The 22,792-nt window shown below is 34.3% G+C and overlaps 1 protein-coding gene and 1 long non-coding RNA gene across 3 annotated transcripts; one reads left to right on the forward strand and one right to left on the reverse strand.

Annotated features, from left to right (window-relative positions):
* The first annotated feature begins 11,763 nt into the window (after positions 1-11,763).
* On the forward strand, positions 11,764-12,285 carry LOC18427000 (transcription activator-like protein). The gene has a single exon (XM_088845771.1). It carries the CDS (start codon positions 11,882-11,884, stop codon positions 12,158-12,160), a length of 279 nt encoding a protein of 92 aa, XP_088701897.1. The 5' UTR covers positions 11,764-11,881; the 3' UTR covers positions 12,161-12,285.
* Positions 12,286-14,310: 2,025 nt separating this feature from the next.
* Positions 14,311-15,343, reverse strand: LOC148780375 (uncharacterized). Of its 2 annotated transcripts, none has more exons than XR_016039984.1 (2): positions 15,082-15,343; positions 14,311-14,943 (listed from the first exon to the last, which is right to left on the reverse strand). It is a non-coding gene; the product is annotated as an uncharacterized LOC148780375 (long non-coding RNA). The 2 variants fall into 2 exon arrangements; XR_016039985.1 differs by having other exon boundaries at positions 14,311-15,007; positions 15,082-15,339.
* Positions 15,344-22,792: the final 7,449 nt, after the last annotated feature.

Consider the following 22,792-nt stretch of genomic DNA (forward strand, 5'->3'; position numbering starts at 1 on the left):
TTATGTAAAAATTTATTATATTTTTTATGTAGTAATTCCATTAATCTAGGTGGTTGGAATCTTTGTAAATACCATTCTCTAATATTTTTATTTTCTTCTGATAAATAATCTTTTTTAATAAAAGCTTTATTTATTTTTCTTTGTTTTCTTTCTAGCTTGGCGGCTAGATAGGATGCTATGTATTCTTCCGAATATTGAGTAGGATCTTCTTCTTCAAGTTGTAAAGTACAAACTTGGAAGTCATGTAATTCTTCTATACTAGGTTCTGTATTAGAAGTTGTATGATGAGATGATGTATATGTTGGGATTACAATATTATCTTTAGTTCTATGTGTTCCTTGAAATTGTATATCAGAATTAGATAAACTTACTTGACTGTTGGATGAAGATGGATGACTATGACTTGGAGGAGGTAGTATAATAACATCTGGGGTATGAGAAATTGATTTTCTATTTGGTATCCTTTGTTTATTATTTCTCCTTCTGTTTATATCAATATCATCCTGTGTTTGTGATTTTGTGTTTTGGAATTGTATTTCTACATTTCCATCTGTATGTTCTATGATATGATTAGGAATGAATTGTTGAGGAATTTCTCGTGGTTGATTGGCATTTTGTAATGCCCATGATTGAGGTAGAATTATATCTGACCATTTTATAGTCTTTGGGACTATCATATTGGATTTTTCTATATTTGTTTGAAACAAAATTGTTTGATCTTTCTGATCAAGTTTCAAGGTATTTGGACTTAATGTGTTCATAACTTTATAGTATATTCTATAAACTATGGCAAGATTTTGTGATCCATGGATCATATTAAAACCATGTGTTTTAAGATTTATTGTTAATATATCTAAAATATTGGGGTCTGTTAAAGAAACAGAAAAATTAGGAAAACAGTTAAAATATATTGGCCCGCTACAGAGGCTGGATTCTACCATGCCTAGTAGAGAGTCTGTGAAAATATTGTGTCTTGTATCTCTTAGGCATACAAGCACAGAAGTGTTCAACCCTGGTCGGGTCAAAGGTTTCACGGCTATTTGAATTAGACCAATGTGTAAATATTTGTAATTATGTTCTTTATGTTTTTCTATTACTTTTTTAGAGAGTAGGTGAAAGTCTTCTTGATTTTGTGTGACTGATAGACTTTCTTCTACAGTCTTGATGGCGTATCCCATCTTAAGTTTGAATGATCCTTTGTTATAAACATCATGTATTGGTACCTTGGGTATATTCCAATTTTGGATATTCTCCTCAATATCATTTATGATTATCTGTTCTTTATTTTTGACTCTAAGTTTGGAAGATGAAGGTACAGTTTTACTAGTAAGATTTCTTATGAGATTTGCCATCCGTAGGTTGCGGATAATGACAATCTGGACATTCAGTGGCCTTAGCTTTTTTCCCTAAGCGGCTCTCCTGGCCTTGGCGGTACTTTTCGCATCGGCGTTCACTTGTCTCTTGTCTTAACTCTCGGACCAACTTTCTTGGTGGTCAATCTCACTTAATTTCTTATAGTAAAACGTCTCTTTATCTTACTTATGAGGTAAGAAGAACAGTTGTACAAATTCTACAGTTATAACTGTTTGCACAGTTCCACTGTGGAATAGTTCTTACTGTTTAATTTGTCAGACAGTGTATCACTGTATGGCTCTGATACCACTTTTCGCCAGGATCTACAGCACTGTCTTTTGATTAGGTTTTATCTATTTTGATTGATTGATTTTAGTTCTAAGTCTTTGACTATTGCGGATAATAGAGTTATAATAAATAGGTAAACAGCAAGCTGTTATATTGGATTAATGATTGTAAAATTCTGTAGTAATTTAAACAGAATAGTATGATTCCTATGAGAGGAATTATAGAGATGTCAATTACAATCCATTGAGCATAACTAATATCACCTATTTTAATAAAATTTTAAACTGCATAGAAATTTGCTAAGCAATCACACGAGCATCTTATTATCATTTACATGGAAGATTACAAGCAAATATTACAGAGGAACTTAAAACAGGAAAGCAAGAATTAGAAATGCATAAACGGAAAAGGGAGCATAAGACTTACTGGGTGCATATACAGTAACTGGAAAAGAGTTTCCAGTGGTGAGGACAGTAAGAAGGCAAATTATTGATATTGCAATCACACATTAAGAGTGAGGAGAGAAAGAACCTGGTCCAGCTATGAGGGCAATGATAGCTGTGAATGGGAACAATTGCAGAGTTCGGATGCAGGTATAGATCAGAGGTGTACAGATGCAGAGCAGAGGTGCAGAGGTTCAGGTGGCCTGAGGTTCAGAGGTTCAGGTGGTCTGAGGTTACAGGTGGTCTGAAGTTATCAGAGGTCTGAGGTCATCGGAGGTCTGAGGTCATCGGAGGTTTGAGATCATCGGAGGTCTGAGGTCATCGGAGGTTTGAGATCATCGGAGGTCTGAGGTCATCGGAGGTTTGAGATCATCGGAGGTCTGAGGGTTTCCGGTAAGGTTGAGAGGTTGATGAGGGTTTCCGGTAAGGTTGAGAGACTTCAGGTAAGTTGAGAGGCTTCAGGTAGGTTGAGGTAGGTTAAGGCTTCGGGTAGAAGGAAAAGCTTTGCTCTGGAAGAGGAGAGGAGTGAGGCCCTATCTGGAATGAAGGAGGTGCTTCCTTCTTATAGGAGTCGGAGGAGATTCCTTTGGCTTTACAGCTGGCCACTAAGTTGGAAGAGGACAAATGAGGTGGATAGCTTTGTCGGTGGAGGAAAGCATCTGGCAAGAGGACAAATTAGGAAAAAGCTTTTGTCGGCCATTGGTGATAGAGGAAGACAGCTGGCAACTGTTTTATATAGAAAAAGAAAAGAGAGGTCACATGTGGATAGCATATGTGGACGAAGAGAAGGGAATCTTTTGGTGCATATGGACAAAGAAGAGGGGCCCAGATGTCTGTGAATACGACAAAAGGAGGTGTCGGTGGTATATGACAAAATTGCTAGTGGACAAAAAGTAAAATAAAGGTGAAGTGAAAAGTAAAATAAACTATTTCGGCTCTTTTGGCCTTATTACAATGAGTGTCCTTTTTTGGTGGTAGGACCCATATTATCTTTTCTTTCTTGCAAAGTGATGATTATGGTCTCTGGCTAAACTCATCCGGATCGTCTTCTTCTGGGTCTGTTTCATCTGGATCTGTTTCGTCTGGATCCTTTTGACTGAGCTGGAGATACCTATTGATGTGTAGTGGAGAGGACTGAACTGTTTCTTCGGAAGATGTAGGTTTTCTTCCTGCTTCAGCAAATATTTCTTTCATTTGTTTTTCAAGTTCGTCCTTGGAAGCATGAGGGTTGGTTTGAAGCATGTTCCTTAAATAGGTAGGAAAATCAAATGAAGTGTTTGGAGTATTTGGGTCTTTCTGGTATATAGGCGATTCAGGAGGTATTCTCTTTGGGGAGGCTTTAGTGAGATCCATTTGGAAGATATCCCACCATTTGACAGAGATAGTCTTTCCCAAACGAGGAATATAAGTATAATCATTTGAAGTATTAGGAGAGATGGTATAATCCCATTTCATAATCCAAGGGATTTGGTATAGGGCCATGAAGTAAAGGTGAGTATCAACTGTATTATTGGTATTGTTGTATTGTATAAATTGTTCCTGCAAATCCTTGAAGGCAGGAGGTAAAATCATAGCAGTTGATCCCCACACAAAAAACCAGTTTTGAAACCAGGTGGGGAACCTTTCGAAAATTGGTAGCCGGAACTGTAAATACCAGCTATGAGTATTGTTGGGGTTTTGGTAGTAGAAAAATTTATGCCAAGCTTCTATATACTCAGCGTATTTGAAATATTTGTAAGAAAAATCAGGATTTTGTAATTTCTTCCCATGTGCGGGATTAGAACCCCACTCAGTATAAGGAAGGAACTTTTTTATTTGCACCTTTGAATAGGCTATGATTCTGGTGTTTTGTTGGAAATAATGGACAACAGAGATGGATCCTGTTTCCATTAGAATTGCTTCATAGTATTCTCTGGTCTTAACCCCATTGATAGGATTAAGATGATTTAATAGATATAATGGTGCAAGCTTGCTTGGGTCCATGTGAACCTGCTGATGCTCTATGGAAATATCTATTAGAAAGGCTCTTTCAATGTATTCAGATCTGGGAGTATTGGTTGGAAGAGTGGACTTGGATTGGGCAGGTGAAAAAGTAGGAGTTGAAGTACGAGCTTCTGGGTATGTGATTTGATGTACTGGTGATTGAGATGGTGAGCGAATATTCAGGGGTAAGGGTTCCCCTTCATATGGGACTAAAGAATTCATGGGTTGTTTTCCCCGGCGAGTATTGCCTCGGGAGCCCATATTTAAGGATGTAAGATCCTTATCAGAGAGATTATCTTTGAATAATTGAAGTGCAAGTGAAAGTGGTTCTTCGTCGTTGGCGTCAGTGTTGCCCCCCCTGCAAAAATTCTCGGGTTAGAAAATCGGGTAAAGAGTTGGAAGACCCGGGGAGATGTTCAATGGAGAAATCAAAGGCAGAAAGGATGGCTTGCCATCTAGCAAATATTTGTTTAGAAATCAAATTTTTAACATCTTTTTGTAAAATATCTTTGGCTGCTTTGCAGTCTGTGCGTATAAGAAAGGGTTGATTTAAAATATCACTTTGGAATTTGGTAACACAATGAACAATGGCTAATAACTCTTTTTTCACCATTGAATAATTTAATTGGGTAGAATTCCAAGCCTTTGAAGTATATCGTATTAATTGTTCTTTGGTATCTATCTGTTGTTTGAGTATACCACCAAGTCCTTTATCGGAGGCATCACATTCGATTATTTTGAAAGCAGTGGGATGAGGAAGAGAAAGGCATTCAAGGGTTTTTACCTTACTTTTTATTACCTGTATTGCTTGAGTATGGATGTCAGACCAAGGAGGAGGATTCTTCTTGAGTCTATCATATAATGGTTTGGAATCCAAAGCAAGGCTAGGATAGAAATCACTTACATAATTGAGGCATCCTAAAAACCTTTGTAACTCAGTTTTATCAAGAATCTTATCAGGAAATTTATCAGCAAAAGCTATAGATCTATCTATTGGAATAATGGTGCCATGATGTATCATATGTCCTAAAAATCTGATATTGGTTTTGAAAAGTGTTATCTTTTTGGCAGAAACCACTAAGCCTGCTTGGCTAACAGCATGGATAAATGTATTTATGTGTTTAATGTGTTGATCGATTGATTCAGAGAATATTAGGACATCATCAATATAAACGATCATAAAAGGGTAGTAAGAGTTGAAAACATCATTCATTATTTTTTTGAAATTCTGATGGTGCATTTTTTAATCCAAAGGGCATTACATTCCATTCGTATTGTCCAAAGGGAACATTGAATGCAGTTTTGTATTTATCTTGTTCCTGGATTTGAATTTGCCAATAACCGGATTTCATATCGAATTTTGAAAATATGCAAGCCTGAGCAACTCTGTCTAATAAATCTTTTTTATTGGGTATTGGATATCTAATCCATTGTAATACTTTATTTAATGGTTTATAGTTTATTACCAATCTAGGAACTCCTCTTTCTTTTTCAGCATTTTTGTTAACATAAAAAGCTGCACAGCTCCAAGGTGAAGAACTTGGTCTAATGAGCTTTCTCTGTAGGAGTTCTGCTATTTCATTTTTACACATTTCTAATAAAACAGTATTCATTTGTATTGGCCTAGCTTTTGTAGGGATTTGTCTTTCAGTGAAAGTTGATTCATATGGCAAACTGATACTATGTTTTTTCCTATCCCAAAAAGCATTAGGATGTTCGCTGCATATTGAGGTTTCTATTTGCTTTTGTATTGATTGAATCTTTTGTTGGATTGAAGGCATTTGTAATTGCTCTTCAATTACTTTATATTTAATTTCTTGTTTAAGAGTGCAAAGAAATTTTTCTTTGCCTTGTAATTGGCTTTTGACATTATTTAATTCTTTTAGTTTTGGTTTATGTATGAAATTGAACTGTATTGGAATATTTTGAATTGTTGATGAAATTCCTTTTTCATCAATAGTTAGAGGATAAAGCAATGTTAGGAATGGAACCCCTAGAATTACTGATTGGCTTAATCCCTTAACCATGATAAATGGTGTATCAATACATTGGTGATTATTACATACAGAGGCATTGGATAATTTATATTTAATAAATAACCTACTACCATCTGCGGTGTTTAATATTTGAGTAGTTTTGTCAAAATATTTGGAAGGTACAAGTCCTTCGTTTATACAATTGAGATCAGCTCCAGAATCAATAAGAGCTGATGTTTCAAAGCTATAATTTTTATTAACAATGATTTTGACTTGGACAAACCATTTTTGTACTATTATTTTATTTATTAAATTAACTGAAGGGATTGGTACTGTTGGTATTTCACTAGTCTCACTAGTCTCTATGGGACCAGTGGTTTCTATTGGGTTATCTGTTATCAAATCATTGAATTCTATTTCATCTGTCTCAGAATCTTGTTGAGACATTTGTTGTAATTCTAATATTTGAATTCTTCCTTTTAATTGTACTATTTCTGATTTTATTTCTTTGATCTCCTTTTTGAGATCAGAGATTGTAGGTTCTTTTTGAGAAGTATGTTGATCACTTACTCTTTTGATAATAGCAGAGAAATTATATTCATCTGGATTTTTGATAATAGGTGATTTTGATTTGTTTTTGGTAATATTGATAAATTGGGTGATGATAGCTCTTTTTTCCTCGGGATCAGTTATTTTATCTATAATGTCTAATATAAAATTATCTTCCTGTGTAAGTGTGTGAACATTGTGCTGAGGTAATGGACAACTACAATCTTCTGATGATTCTGTAGTAGTCTCGGTATTGGTAGAAGAACTATCTGAACCTATAAAATCAAGATCATTACTATCGATTTCTTCAGTATAAGAACTAGTAGAAGTAGAGGAGGAAGAATCATATGATATTATACTTTTTAATTTTGCTTTAATTGAATCATCTATATTTAATGAGTCTATTTTCTTTTTTAATTTACATTGGTGTTTATAATGTCCTACTTTACCACACTTATAGCATACTGGAAGTTTGCTTTTTCTCTTTGTATTGGGAGAAAATTTTTTGATTAGTTTTCTTTTTGATTTTTTATAATATTCCTTATCCTTATTCTTCTTTTTGGATTTAATATATTTCTCTTTTTTGTATTTTTTCTTCTTCTTTTTGACATAGTCAGGCATATTTTTTCTATCTAAGTAATATCCAAATTGTTCACAAAAGTCTCCAAGTTCTTTTTTCTTGGTGAGCTTTTGTTTGTCTATTTGTCTTTTTAATTTCATATCAGTACAGAGGGCTAAGCCTTCTGCACATATTTCTGCGGAGAGTTCTCCGAGTGTATATGATGAATATACTATTATTCCATTGTGTTTTTTGCGAAGTCTTTCTTTGACTTTCTCAGCAAATAGATATGGAAGGCCAGCTATGAATTTTTCCTTCCAATGGTCTAGCTGGCAATCTTCTCGTATTAAAAGCCTTGAAAAGAATACATCTTTATACCATTTATAATGAGAAAGAGTAGGACAGCGTAAATTAGATAGCAAGTCTTCTGATCTTGCTGCAAGTAATGAAGTACTGCCTACAAAATGTAAGGTGATTGTGTATATCAGGGTATTAACAGCATCACTTTCTGTATATATAACTTCTTGGTTTTGTTCATTTCTTCCAGTCCATTGTCTAGTATTGTTTAAAATCCTTTGTTTGGTGTCATCATCCACATAGAAGTCCCACCATCCTCTTAACCAGCCTGTGAATCCATTTACTATGGCTTTGGCGACTTCTTGGTCATGGTTGCCTGCCATTTTGTTTGCAGAGGCATACATGGTCATATGTCTCATAACATCTAGTATTTTGAGTTCGGATAAACCATCTATCTGCCAATTGACTATAGATCTTCCAGAATAAGATACTGCCTGTTGTATTGAATCTTCTTCCATTTGAATGTCAACAGGAGTAGGTCTCTTATGATAGGGTAAGGCTGTTATGGGTTTCCAGTATTTCCCATAAGCTATTTTATTAATGGTATCCATTAGAGGTGTAGTATCCATAAAGGCTTTTTCTTGATTTTGGATTGTATCCTCTATTATGGGTTCTTCTTCGGTGAGCATCATAGTTTCATGCTCAGGTATGACAGCTTTACCTTTGTCAGATGACTCAGGTATCTGTGAAGTGATGGTAGATGGAGGAATATGGATTTGGGGTGAAGGTACGCCTTTCAAATCTAGTTGGGATAATTTGGAGATTAATTGATCCATAAGGGATTTATTATTTTCTCCAATGTGAAATTTATTTTTATTTAACTCAGATGGTGGTTTAAATAATACTGATTTAGGAATGGGAGATATAGTAGATTTTTCCTTGGATACGATTCTTTCTACTCTTTCAGTTTGTTTTCCAAGGGATTGTAGATATAGGTTTGTATAATTATTTTGTTCTACAATATGGGGTATGTACTCTTGTTTTTTATTGATTTCTTTAGGTATGGCTTTATATGGTGTAGCCACTATATCATAGAAGGAGGCAGAATGTACAGGCTCATTTTTCTTTGGAATGCCTGCTTTGAGTATAATGCTTTTCTCCGGTGGATGAATACTAGCAGTTGTAGTACCATCAGTACTTATATATGTTTTTTCTTCTATGGTTTGAATTTTGTCAAAAGAAGGAATAGCAATATTCTTTTCTAAACATAGGTCTTTTAACCAATGAAAAAATCCTATATTTAGTCTTTCTTTATGTAAAAATTTATTATATTTTTTATGTAGTAATTCCATTAATCTAGGTGGTTGGAATCTTTGTAAATACCATTCTCTAATATTTTTATTTTCTTCTGATAAATAATCTTTTTTAATAAAAGCTTTATTTATTTTTCTTTGTTTTCTTTCTAGCTTGGCGGCTAGATAGGATGCTATGTATTCTTCCGAATATTGAGTAGGATCTTCTTCTTCAAGTTGTAAAGTACAAACTTGGAAGTCATGTAATTCTTCTATACTAGGTTCTGTATTAGAAGTTGTATGATGAGATGATGTATATGTTGGGATTACAATATTATCTTTAGTTCTATGTGTTCCTTGAAATTGTATATCAGAATTAGATAAACTTACTTGACTGTTGGATGAAGATGGATGACTATGACTTGGAGGAGGTAGTATAATAACATCTGGGGTATGAGAAATTGATTTTCTATTTGGTATCCTTTGTTTATTATTTCTCCTTCTGTTTATATCAATATCATCCTGTGTTTGTGATTTTGTGTTTTGGAATTGTATTTCTACATTTCCATCTGTATGTTCTATGATATGATTAGGAATGAATTGTTGAGGAATTTCTCGTGGTTGATTGGCATTTTGTAATGCCCATGATTGAGGTAGAATTATATCTGACCATTTTATAGTCTTTGGGACTATCATATTGGATTTTTCTATATTTGTTTGAAACAAAATTGTTTGATCTTTCTGATCAAGTTTCAAGGTATTTGGACTTAATGTGTTCATAACTTTATAGTATATTCTATAAACTATGGCAAGATTTTGTGATCCATGGATCATATTAAAACCATGTGTTTTAAGATTTATTGTTAATATATCTAAAATATTGGGGTCTGTTAAAGAAACAGAAAAATTAGGAAAACAGTTAAAATATATTGGCCCGCTACAGAGGCTGGATTCTACCATGCCTAGTAGAGAGTCTGTGAAAATATTGTGTCTTGTATCTCTTAGGCATACAAGCACAGAAGTGTTCAACCCTGGTCGGGTCAAAGGTTTCACGGCTATTTGAATTAGACCAATGTGTAAATATTTGTAATTATGTTCTTTATGTTTTTCTATTACTTTTTTAGAGAGTAGGTGAAAGTCTTCTTGATTTTGTGTGACTGATAGACTTTCTTCTACAGTCTTGATGGCGTATCCCATCTTAAGTTTGAATGATCCTTTGTTATAAACATCATGTATTGGTACCTTGGGTATATTCCAATTTTGGATATTCTCCTCAATATCATTTATGATTATCTGTTCTTTATTTTTGACTCTAAGTTTGGAAGATGAAGGTACAGTTTTACTAGTAAGATTTCTTATGAGATTTGCCATCCGTAGGTTGCGGATAATGACAATCTGGACATTCAGTGGCCTTAGCTTTTTTCCCTAAGCGGCTCTCCTGGCCTTGGCGGTACTTTTCGCATCGGCGTTCACTTGTCTCTTGTCTTAACTCTCGGACCAACTTTCTTGGTGGTCAATCTCACTTAATTTCTTATAGTAAAACGTCTCTTTATCTTACTTATGAGGTAAGAAGAACAGTTGTACAAATTCTACAGTTATAACTGTTTGCACAGTTCCACTGTGGAATAGTTCTTACTGTTTAATTTGTCAGACAGTGTATCACTGTATGGCTCTGATACCACTTTTTATCAATATTACCAAAAACAAATCAAAATCACCTATTATCAAAAATCCAGATGAATATAATTTCTCTGCTATTATCAAAAGAGTAAGTGATCAACATACTTCTCAAAAAGAACCTACAATCTCTGATCTCAAAAAGGAGATCAAAGAAATAAAATCAGAAATAGTACAATTAAAAGGAAGAATTCAAATATTAGAATTACAACAAATGTCTCAACAAGATTCTGAGACAGATGAAATAGAATTCAATGATTTGATAACAGATAACCCAATAGAAACCACTGGTCCCATAGAGACTAGTGAGACTAGTGAAATACCAACAGTACCAATCCCTTCAGTTAATTATATGCGTGCGGTCTGTATAGAGCTGAGGCTCTAAGCAATCAAAGTAAAGAGCACCTTCAAACAGTGTCGATAAATACGGCTTCAATGTTGGAAATCTTTGTGATAACCTTGAAATATATTTTCATCTTTAATTATAAAATTTAAAGCTTGAAAAATATTGTAGGTCGAACAGATCTGTGAGAACTTGAAAATTGACGGTCCAAAAATGTGTTACAGGATGCATTATTTTCAAAACTTGAAATCTATTTTTTTCTCATATCCATGCATCTTGATGCCAAGATGATCGATTTGAGGATATTTGAAAATCAAAACAACCTCTTCTAGTGAAATCCATTTTTTTTAGGTGGGCTCTTATTTGATTATTTAGAGCCTAAACTCTATATACACGTTTTGACACACACACACACACACACACACACACATATATATATATATATATATATATATATATATATGGGCAATGATTCCATGCAACATAGTAATATGATGCAGCAACTTTAAAAACCTTCTTATAGCCATTTGTTTGATCCAAAATTTGAAATATACCTTCTTTTCAGTCTAATAAACAATAAATAAAGAAATAAATAAAATTAAAAAAATAAATAAAACTAAAAACATAACATAGAAAGTAATTTTAGCATATCTATAAACATACAAAAATATCTTTGACATGATCGATTATATGTTTTTCTAACTTCAAAAGAACCTTTCTCGAAGGATTTTAGAGGAGCGCTTTAATTTTACATTTGAAAATGTCATCCTTTTCCAAAGGATTTTATATGAACTTTTTCCAAATTAAAAAGGCAAAGCATTAATTTCTTGCATTTTTGGATTTTTTTAAATTTCTTTGTGCTGCTCTTTTTTGTTGACATTTTATCTGTGAGGTCCTAAAATTGCTCCTAAGTTAGCAAAGCGTGGCATCCTAAGCGGGCTCGCAACACCACGCGTTACTTAACTATGCTTCTGTTCTGAACAAAGAAGAGGGGATCGGGGTGCAGCATGAATGCAGAGAGAGAAAGGGACGCACTCACTGGAGAGCGGGAGAGAGGTGTGGCTCCATAGAGAGACACAGCCAAGACTGTATAGTGTAAAACCAGTGATTAGAGAGAGAGAATGGACAGAGAGAGGAAGGAGGAGAAGGGGAAGAGAGAGGAGGAGAAGAAACCAATGTCATTGATGAGGCCGGTGACCGAGGGCGCCTACGGTGGTGGACTCTATGGCACAGATGATGGTGGCGCGCCTAAGCAGCAAATGCCCGTGCAGAGGCAGCCTGCGAGCGACACACAGAGCGCGGATGGCCCCGTCGTAGAGCCGTCCGTGCCCAAGCACGAACCGCCTCCGTCCACTGGAGATCGCGACCTTGACATAACCGGTCAATCGTATATCCAGTAAAATTACACGAATTCCTTTCCTACTAGTTTATGCTGTAACACTAGCCCATAAACTAATGAAGCCCGTACCCGGGTCACTGTTGCCACTACTTTCCATGAATAATGGATTAATTTTTTATTGACTCACCCACCTACTCGCTCTGCTTTGGACTTTGCTTGTTTATAATGTATTTTCACCTTCATTTTTTTTTCTTCTCTTTTTCGGACAGGCCCGAGCCCAAGAGTTCGAAGATGAGAACCAGTCGTAAGGAAAGATTGAAATCAAATAGTAGTTTTAATACTGTAAATCTTTTTGACAGCTTTAAAATATATTTTCATCTTTAATTATAAAATTTAAAGCTTTCAAAAAATTTGTGGATCGAGGAGACTCCGTCATCAACTCGGGTGGAAGAAACCATGCAACTTCATTAACAAATGAATCCTAGCCTGTGAAGAACGTCCCCTATATAACCCCTAAAAAGCTTTACAAAATTTAGGGCAAATAATATCCCAAGCAAGCTCTTGAACCATTGCTTTCACCATTAATCCTTGGAGGCAAAACTCCACAATGTAACAACCTTCGATGTACCTAGGGACACCTCACTTTTGACATGTTGAATTTGACCTTTTAGAGCCAAAACTTAGTAAATCTCTTACCTACACTCCTTAAGCATGATTGCATACAATGAGACCATTTTAACTTATTACCCTAGAGGAATTCCCCAAATATCAATTTGATACCTCGGAATCCCTAAAGTGGACCCATTCAAAATTCATCATCCTAATTAAGTTAAATTTCCCTATAGAATTCAAATGAAATAACTCATTAAAAATTTCTCCCAATTAGGTTATTTTTCTTCCTAAATTATATAAAATTTCTTCGTAAATGTAAAAAAAGCTCAAGAATAACCCAATTCAATGCATGGTTTCAGAGATATGAGAAGAATAGTGACACAAATGCCTTCGAAATAGTTATCCTAGTTAGAACTCTGAATTAGTGCATCATGTGCTACGGATCGGATTATTTATTTTCAAGATTTTTAAGCTAGATCTGCTTGATTTGAACTATTTTTGGAGTTTAAAAATTTTATAACTGGAGATAAAAATCGATTTGCACACCATCTATAAGAATTTTCGACACCAAAATTGCATCTCATGACAAATTTTGAAGGTGCACCTTGCTATGATTGTTTAGATTGCAACCTTACGCAGACCACACCCTTTTGAGAACACCTTGCTAAAGTTGAAGTCCCACCTGACACTCACAGGTGTAACAAAGGGTCACTTTCAAAATTTTATTACTCAAGGAATCCCAAAGTAGAAGGCTTGAAACCTAGAGATTATACTAACGTGTAGATACCCCATTTCAGGTAATTGGATTTGTGATGTCCCAAAACCTAAACCGAGACTTTAACCCTAGAAAATCCCTTACCTTGTAGAGTTTTATTCGGTTCATTGAACTTCTAGGATCCTTCAACTTTAAGCCTCAGACCTCCCTAAAAGCAAGCGTTTCAAGATTCACAAGACCTGTACAGTTTTTTTTAGTTTAAAATTGTACAGTTTTTTTTAGTTTAAAATTTTATTGTTGGGGTTAGAAATTGATTTTAGAGCCATTATGATTTATGTTGCCGAAAGTGCTTTCCATATGAATATTTGAGGTGTCGCTCCTAAAACCTAGGTTTAGTAGAAACTTCATCCTAAATCAAAATCCTTCTCTAATTCCAAAAAAAAATTTAAAAAAAAAAACTTTCCTAAGGGGCCCAAAACCCTTGAAAACTTTTCATATTTGCCCTAGTTGATTAGCTCCTAGCATGAAACCTCCTTTAATGACATGACCTCAACCTTGGAATCCAAATTTTGAAAATAAAACATAAACACTTAAACGAAATTCAATAAGATTAAGAGGGTATAAACACTCGATAAAACCCCGTTAGAACCAACAGCTCAAAGCCACCACAAAACAACAAACAACTAAAGAAAATCGAACCATAATCGGCTCGGCTCAGATCTGAATGCGTCGTGTCCATTGTTAACGAGTGGGGGACTTTCAATAAATCGGCTTACTTTAAAATCGAAAAAAAAACTATTTTTTTATTTAAAAAAGTTTGATGAAAAATCCGATAAAAAACATAGATCAACAAAAATACTTCATATAAAGATACCGTTAATATATCGGAATGGCTAAAAAAATTGCATAAATAGATATAAAAAAAATACACCATACCAAACCTACTTAAATACATACAAAAAAAAAAAAATACACCGACACTAGATCAAGCCGAAAATGTTACAGGGTTTGATAGCAGTCCCCATTCTCTCTCTAGAAATTTTAGGATTCACTAATTTTCGGATCAAACCTCTGTGAAAGTCAAACCATTTTTTTTTAGAGAGAGAGAGGATTAAGAAACCTCAACTTTATCTTTTTTTTGGGATTGATTAAGGGAAATATACCATAATTCCTGACCCAAAATGAGAGGCAGAAGCTGACGTATTTTTCTTTTCTTGGCCGGATTTAGGATCGCATTCGAGCTTTTATGAACGGAAATTTGACCTGAATCTACAGAGGAGTAATGGACCTCGACACTAGATTTCTCTTCTCCTTCTACTCCACTCCAAGCTGAATCACCATATAATATTCCTTCTTCTTCAAAAATCCCGACACCTTTATCATCACAGCACCCTAGCCTCAGGTTAAGGTCGATTCCCAGACCATTTTTCCGACGATAAATCGTGTTTCCGGCCACTGAGCCTTAAATTTCACAGAACTTGATTCTTTGAAGAAATTTTCAGGCTGTGTTACATTCTCTGACGAGAAGAAGATCCGGCCAGCAAAATGGTGCTTATGATCTTTCTCAGGTGCGTTTGAGCACTGGAATGGCCTTTGATTAAAGAAATACATAAATCGGATGCAGAAACCAAGAACTGAGCGGATGAAGAACTTACCTTTGTCGGATGGATATTTTCCTCCATTTTTCGTACGCCTCACTCCTCGATCAAACGCTTCGTCTTAGGTTCGGAGACTCTGGTTTGTTCGCAGAAGTTGGTTTTCTTCAAAAGCGGTTTTTTCGAGTGGTTTTTGAACGCCGCCATAAAGTTTGAGATAATAGTTTCCTTGAGAGACAAAAATCGATAGAGAGAGAGACATCTTTACACGCAGAGAGATATTCACAGAGAGAGAGAGCAATTCCCCGTTCTCTCTCTAGTAATTTTCGCAGATATTTTTTTTGGACCCATTTTATTAGTTTTTCAAAAAATCGTGTTTTTAACGGTATTATAAAAAATAAACCTTTTTTTTGGACGAACTTTAAAAAAAAAAAGACGTTTAAAACGTTTTAAAAAAATGCGTCGATTTTTTTTTAAATTCAGTGATTAACCGCCGAATTGCTAACTGTGGTCGTGACACGCCTCATATGAATTGTGTCGCATAAATCTGATATGCAGCATGGTCGAATGAGTGGCCCAGATTGAGTCACCACCTTAGGGAGGGCAGTTAGAAACTTTCAAATAAGTAACATCACTGAATCGATCTTAGGGGACTTTTACGCCCTTAGACTCCAAATCCTACAAACCCTAACCTTAATCACGATTAGAGTGTATGAGTTTTGGGAATCCTTAGCTTGCATGGGAATCCCAGGGATCCTACTCACGATCGCATAAATAATTGGCTAAATACAAAATAGATGAATATAGCTATAAATCAATTACGAGAAAAAAAATCAAATATAAAAAACACACCACAATAACATACTATTTACGTGGTTTATCCTATAGGGCTACACATCCACTATCACAATGAAGAATACAATTTTGGATTATACGGATACCTCTCTTTAAACATCGATAAAAAAACTATTCCCAATCTTTTATTTTAAACTTGCTCTTTCAACCGAGCTACACCATCAATCTTTACCTTGTTTCCTACAGCAAAACCGCTACTGAGAGCAACCAAGGAATTTTCTCTCTCTAGAGGTAAAAGCTGTACTAACCCAAAACCCATTAGAATACCGTCACTCTCTCGAAAGTCATCTCTCTCTTGAAGATAGAAACCTACTTTTATCTTAGAAATCCCTCGTCAAAACTTCAAAAGGGTGACCTTTCAAAAGGGTGGATATTATGCCTTCATTGACTTTTTTTTTATAAATAATATTTTTCAATAAAGTTTATTTTATTTTTACAATAATACATTTAATTTTTTAAAAGAAAGTATGCATACAATGATTTGGTTATCACCAAACCTAACATAGAGAAACTCCTAAAAACCTAATCCTAGATTCCAAATCCCGGTCCTAACAATCCAAAGCCATAATTCACTTAAAAGGCCTCGAACTCGTAGATCAAGACCGTATAAACCCTAATTTTCCAACTGCCAAACTTCCAAATGTCTATATAATTAAGTTTAAAAACTTCAAATTAAGGGAACATTTTTTAAAGTGAGAGAGGGCAAGTTCCATTCATCAGTCTGACTTGCACCAGTTCTTGGTGCGAGGCCTGTGCGAGGCCTGTGGGCCTAGTCTGCGTAAGTGTATTATGTTTCATCTTCTTTTGTGGAATCTCTTTTAATCTTCATAATATGGCCCAGAAAAGAGGTTATGTCGGTCGATTTTCAACGAATTACAACTTATCAATCCCCATGTTATACGTTTCCTTACTTAATATGATTTTCAGTTTATAAGCATGGAGATCACATGTTAGAGCACATTTAAAATAATAAAAGGAAGTCTACAGAATAACACTATTTATATGTGGTATGAGGTCATCATCAACAGTAGTGGCCGTTACATTTCAAATGTTTTCTGAAAAAAACAAAAAAAAAAATCTCGATCCTTACCACACATCCTAAGCTTTACGATTTGACATTTGACGGTTTAAAGCGAGACCTCTTATGCCAAAAAAAACAAGAGAAAAGAAATAAAAACAAAACAAAGTTCTCTGTCTTTAGTTGATAAGCAACCTCCTACCGAATCACTATTATACATAAATTATATATAAACAAACCACTATCGCAATCATAGACAAAAAAAAACTTGTTAATATTTGGTTGTTGAGCAGAATCACTACCGCATATGTAAACTATTGCCAATGTGGAAGTTTTATAAAAAGGGAATCAACGCTTGACTGTTGTCGTCACCTTTTAAAATCCCATTGTTGCCCACCAAAACTGAAAACCTATGGGATAATATGCATAGTTACTATTTACTTTTGTTATAAGGAGGTCGCAATTACATTTGGTCATATAACTTAAAATTGGACAGCTCAAGTTGTATCATGAAATTCAAAAAAAAAATTGAATTTGGAGCCTAATCAATAATGCATTTACAATCATACGATTTAAATTCCAACAGACAAAAAAATTACAAAAAAGATTCTATTTATTATAAAAGAAAACAAACAAAAAAAATTATATCCATCGTGTAGCAAAAGTAAATAGTTTCTTTATATATATATTCCCATAGCTATTATGCCGTAAATAGTTTCTTTATATATATTCCCATAGCTATTATGCCGTAGTAAGTGTAAAGGAATGTAGGGGTCTCAATTTGGCATAAGTGAACCGCTCTTAGCCTTGGACCTCGTTAAGTAAGATGATTTCTCGCTTTTTTGCCTGTGAGGTGAAGAACATTGAAACTTGAAAGAACGTGCAAGCAAAGTAAAAGGGAAAGAAGCGCGCGTGTCGAAGCCTTTAGGAGAGAGAGAGATTAGATATAGGGTTATCTTAAGGTACTCATCAGTGTTAGTAAAACCGGCCTGTTAGAACAGGAATCGGCCGGTTAGATCGCTTCAGGTGGGGTGGAGACTCCGATTAGGGCCGGTTTTGGTGATCTACTTGTTAGATGGTGAGCTGCAAAAAGATTGGGTACAAAAACCGGCTGGTTAGCCCCCCTAAAACGGTTGTTTTTTCGCAAAACTGGCCGGTTTCAGCTAACTGGACTGGTTAGCCTATATAACGCCCCATATAACGTAAATAACAGTAGAGTAGTAAATAATGGCTGTTATTTGACACAAGCCTTGTTATTTTTAACATAACCCGTGAATAAGCTTTTGTAGCTTTTTTTTATTCTATTTTCTCGTGTTTTTTGTTTTTGTCGGTGAATTATTGATGTTATACACCGAAAAATTTCTATAAATCATCGATTATTGAATCAAAAGTCGAAAACATACCATTCTTGACGGACTGAAATGGGGATTTTTGAAAATTGGAAATTTCTGCCATTCCCTCAAATGCAGCTTCAATACCTCATAGATTTTCATGAAAATGTAGGGCTTTGATTCATTGTTGAAGGCTTCATCGTTTACATATTTCAATTTTTCCAAAACGATGAAGATTTCAGGTTTTTTTTGGGCCCTAAGTATTGCCGCTCGAAGAATTGTTTTTTTATCAAAACAAATTGATTCTGATCGATCAATTGATCAATTTTTATCAAATTGATCAGTGCAGTTTGATCATCAACGCTTCATCTATCAAATAAATTAGGAAAAATTACATACATATCCGTTATAGTTTCCGTTATTACGGCTCTACCGAATAATTTCCGTTATTACCACCGTGTCTATTTTTTCATGTCAAAATGGAAATTTTTAAAAAAGAAGACTTTACCTTTTTTCGGTTGTTGAACAACCGAATTCAAAGTATTTTGGTTGTTCAACAACGAAAAATACACTAAGTTTGGTTCTTGAAAAACCGAAAATTTCAAAATTTAATGCACCAAAATTTAAAAATTTCGGTTGTTGAAGAACCGAAAATTTTAAATTCTATTGTTAAATAACCAAAAAATGTTTCTCTCTCTTGTGGCGTACTTTCTCTACTTCCTTGAAGTCATAGTTATCCCATAAAATCAAAGGGGAACAACTAGTTTGGCCCCTAAATTTAAGAAAAATCTTAGGGATTATGAGATTAGGAGAAATCTTGTGGCGTATTCTTTCTCTGTCTCTTTGAAGTCATGTTTAAGGGAAAACAACTAGTTTGAGCCCCTAAGAGAAATCTCAGGGATTATGAATTTACCCAAAAAAAAGACCTGGGTTTAAGGGAGAGAGAGAGTTTTAAAAAAAAAACCATTTTTACCTATGTAATGTTGAGAGAGAGGCAGAGAAAGAAAATTTCGGTTCTTGAAGAATCGATACTTTTAACTTTTCGGTTATTCAAAAACTGAAATTGACTCTGTTTTTTGTTGTTAAACAATCGAAAATACTTTGAATTTAGTTGTTGAACGTAAAGTCTGTCTTTTTTTTAAATTTCCTTTTCGACACAAATAAACGGATACGGTGGTAATGACGGAAACTATTCGGTAGAACCGTAATAATGAAAACTATAACGGCTATGTATGTAACTTTCCCAATAAACTAGGTACGTTGATTTATAATTGATTAAATGTTTTTAGACCGATTTTTTTTAGTTGCTTTTCTTTCCTTAAACTTTTGTGAAGTAAAAAATCCGCATTTTTTTGAAGAAAAATCTCAATAGTGATTGGATCTTCATAAAATTTTGGGCATTTAAATTGTAATGGAAGTATCTGTCATACCCCCCCCTGTCAATTTGTTGAAAAAAATGGAAGACTTGGGGTTGATTTGGACTCTAATTTTTTTGCGTTCTTGATGGTTTTGGCTCGATTTTAGGGTTTATTAAGAAAACAAAATTCAATAAAAATGATGTTTTTTAAATGTTATATATTTTTGGTGAGTTTGTTGGATTTTTTTTAATGTTATATTTTTTTATATAAAATATGTTTTTTGTGATGAACATGAGGAAAAAATTTCTTTGCTTTTAATGTTATATATTTTTAGTGAGCTTGTTGGATTTCTTTTAATGTTATATATATTTTTTATAAAAATATGTTTTTTGTGATGAATGTGAGAAAATAATATATATATATATTTTCTTTTTTAATGTTATATATATTTTTTATAAAAATATGTTTTTTGTGTTGAATATGAGGAATATATATATATATATTCTTTCTTTTTAATGTTATATATTTTTTGTGAGCTTGTTGGATTGTTTTTAATATTGTATATTCTTTTAAAAAAATATATGTTTTTCATATTAAAGTTGCAATCTTGTATAAACTTTTTTCATCTTAATTCTACATTTTAAGTTGCATGTCTACGAAAGGCACAAATTCTGTGGCAAAACAAGTTAATTTTTTGATCAGGTTAATTCCTCATTTAAATAGCACAAGCCATGGAGGGTTCGCACTTTGCAGAGAATGTTGGGGCTCCATTGCTCGGTTTTCGAGTCGGAAGTATACACATAGAGTTGGGTATGTTTGTATTGCTCTTATCATTTTCATCTCGATGATCAGGAAGATTCAATTGAGATTGGCTCGAGAGGAAGTCCAGGCATCGAGGTGTAGCAGTTACTCGACAAGGGGGAGACAAAGCCGTAGCCGTCACCGTAACCTGGTTATTCATGATGATGATAATATTGAAGCTACTGAGGGTCATAACATAGAACAGAGTGGAGGTAACACAGAACAGGGTGGGAGAGAGCACAAAAGATGGATGAATCTAGGAGACTTTGGCCAAGGAGTAACACGGGAAATGTTCATGACTAGCAAGGGGGCACAACTATGGCATTACAGACTCCACCAGGCCTTACTCAAGTTTTTCGCCCCGTAAATCTTGATAGTGAAACACAATAGTACTATGAACCTCCTTGCCATTCTCAATACTACTAGCCATTATTAGTTGAACTTTGTAACTTCATTAATTGAATTAATGTCAAATTATAAATTGTCTAGCATATCTCCATAGTATTCAAATATTAATTTATAAAAAAAGTTATTTTAAATTTTTTTGGTAAGATAAATGTATGTAATATGATAGTATACACTTAATCTAAGTTTTTCTATTTTTTATTTTTATTTTTTATTTTTTTGGCGGTTTTTCTATCCATTTAAAAAAAAATCTACTTGATAGGTTAGTCTAGTTAACCGCACTAGTTAGTCCGGTTCCGGTTCAAACCTCTCATAGCCCCTTGACCGGTTAACCATTCCGGTTAGATTTTGCGAACACTGGTACTCACATTATAGAATAATTTATCATTGTACTCAACAATTTTGGACACTTCTATATCATTGTTTCGTACATTGATCATTTTTTTAATACGAGTATTTTTTGTCATTAGGAAAGGTGTAGTGTCATCCACATGAAGCATGACATTACTCACATCTAGTACACTAGTGGCATTTAATGCTCCATGTGGGTGATGTCACGCCTCATGCAGGTCATGTTACACCTTTCTTAGTGACCAAAAATACCTTACAAAAAAATACTATATGTACGAAACAATGGTATATATGTGTGTTATATTGCTAAAAGGGAGTAGTTTATTTAGGAAAGGGGATGGGGTCGTGGTGGTCGTATTCCCACACCCAGTTAACACATCGTGGTCTCCATTCCTATCGCTGGCACCCATAATTAACGCCTTCAAAATGTAAGTTCTTGATCTATTGACAAAAACGGGTAGGGGCATGTCTTCTCCATTGAATTAACCTAAAAAAAAAAACAAAAAAGAAAGGAGAAGTTTATTTGGGATTTTATAAATTGAGATTATAAAGTTCGAGAATTTTTTGTGAACTTTGAGCATGGTCAATGAAATAAATGCAGTCACCTAATTTCTAATTTAATGGTCAAGATTAATTGCGACCACCTTGTATCAAAGGTAAATGGCCTCCTTATATACTGTACCAAATTCTTTATATACTTTTCCAATTTATAAGACGTCCATTTTATACCATTCAAGTAAGGTGCACCTAAAAAGCCTTCTAGAAACTACAAAAAAAAAGAAAAAAAAAAAAGAAAAGAAACGGTAGAAGAGAGTGTTTGGATATTGGAAAACCTTTGATCATTTGGAGCTCATGACTTGTGGATAGGAAGAATATAAATTTTAAATTTTAAAAATAATACATCTTATAACAAGTTATTTGTAATTTTTCTCATCCGTTTCACATTTTAATTTATTTATTTTTTCTAATTTCCGACCACTTCTTCAAAAAGTCTTTAACGATGGTCATTTCTCATCGACCTGCAATATCTATACCTCCATTTTTTTGAGTCGAAGCCCTAATTTTATGAAATAAAAAATTTAAAAAATCTGAGACTTTTCTTGATTTGGAGCTCGAATCGGATATGAGTTTCTAACAAAGAGATTCTTGGGGATTTCGGTCGTAACTGTTTAAGGCATGATAAGGATATGTATTTGCCCAATTTTCTTTCAATTTGTACAACTTCTAATTTTTTCTTTCTCGTTTTTTATCTTTGACAAGAATACTATGGACTTTTTTTAAATAATTTATATTTGGATGAAAGCAGGGGTTATTTAGTAGATGATATGTTGATCAACCGCTAGAATTTGCATTTTTTATATTTTTATTTATTTATTTCAGCTGTATTTTGGTAATATGTATTTTTCCTATTGAGAAATTTAAAAAAAGGTCGAGCCATCGCACTGGTTCTTTGTCAAAGATATGGACCGGTCAGAATTAGGGGTGGCAATGGACTTGGACCCGACCCGAGACCTGCTGGATATACCCGACACGGGTTGGGTATGGGTCCAGCATTTAGACCTGACGGGTAGGGTTCGGGTCAAATCTTGGACCCTAACACTATTCAGGTCCATAAACCATTGGCGATAAAACATTTTACATTAATCTTTATT

Source organism: Amborella trichopoda, chromosome 9 (assembly GCF_054954075.1).
Source record: "Amborella trichopoda isolate Santa Cruz 75 chromosome 9, AtrichopodaSantaCruz75HAP2 v2.0, whole genome shotgun sequence".
In the NCBI taxonomy this organism is placed as follows: Eukaryota; Viridiplantae; Streptophyta; class Magnoliopsida; order Amborellales; family Amborellaceae; genus Amborella; species Amborella trichopoda.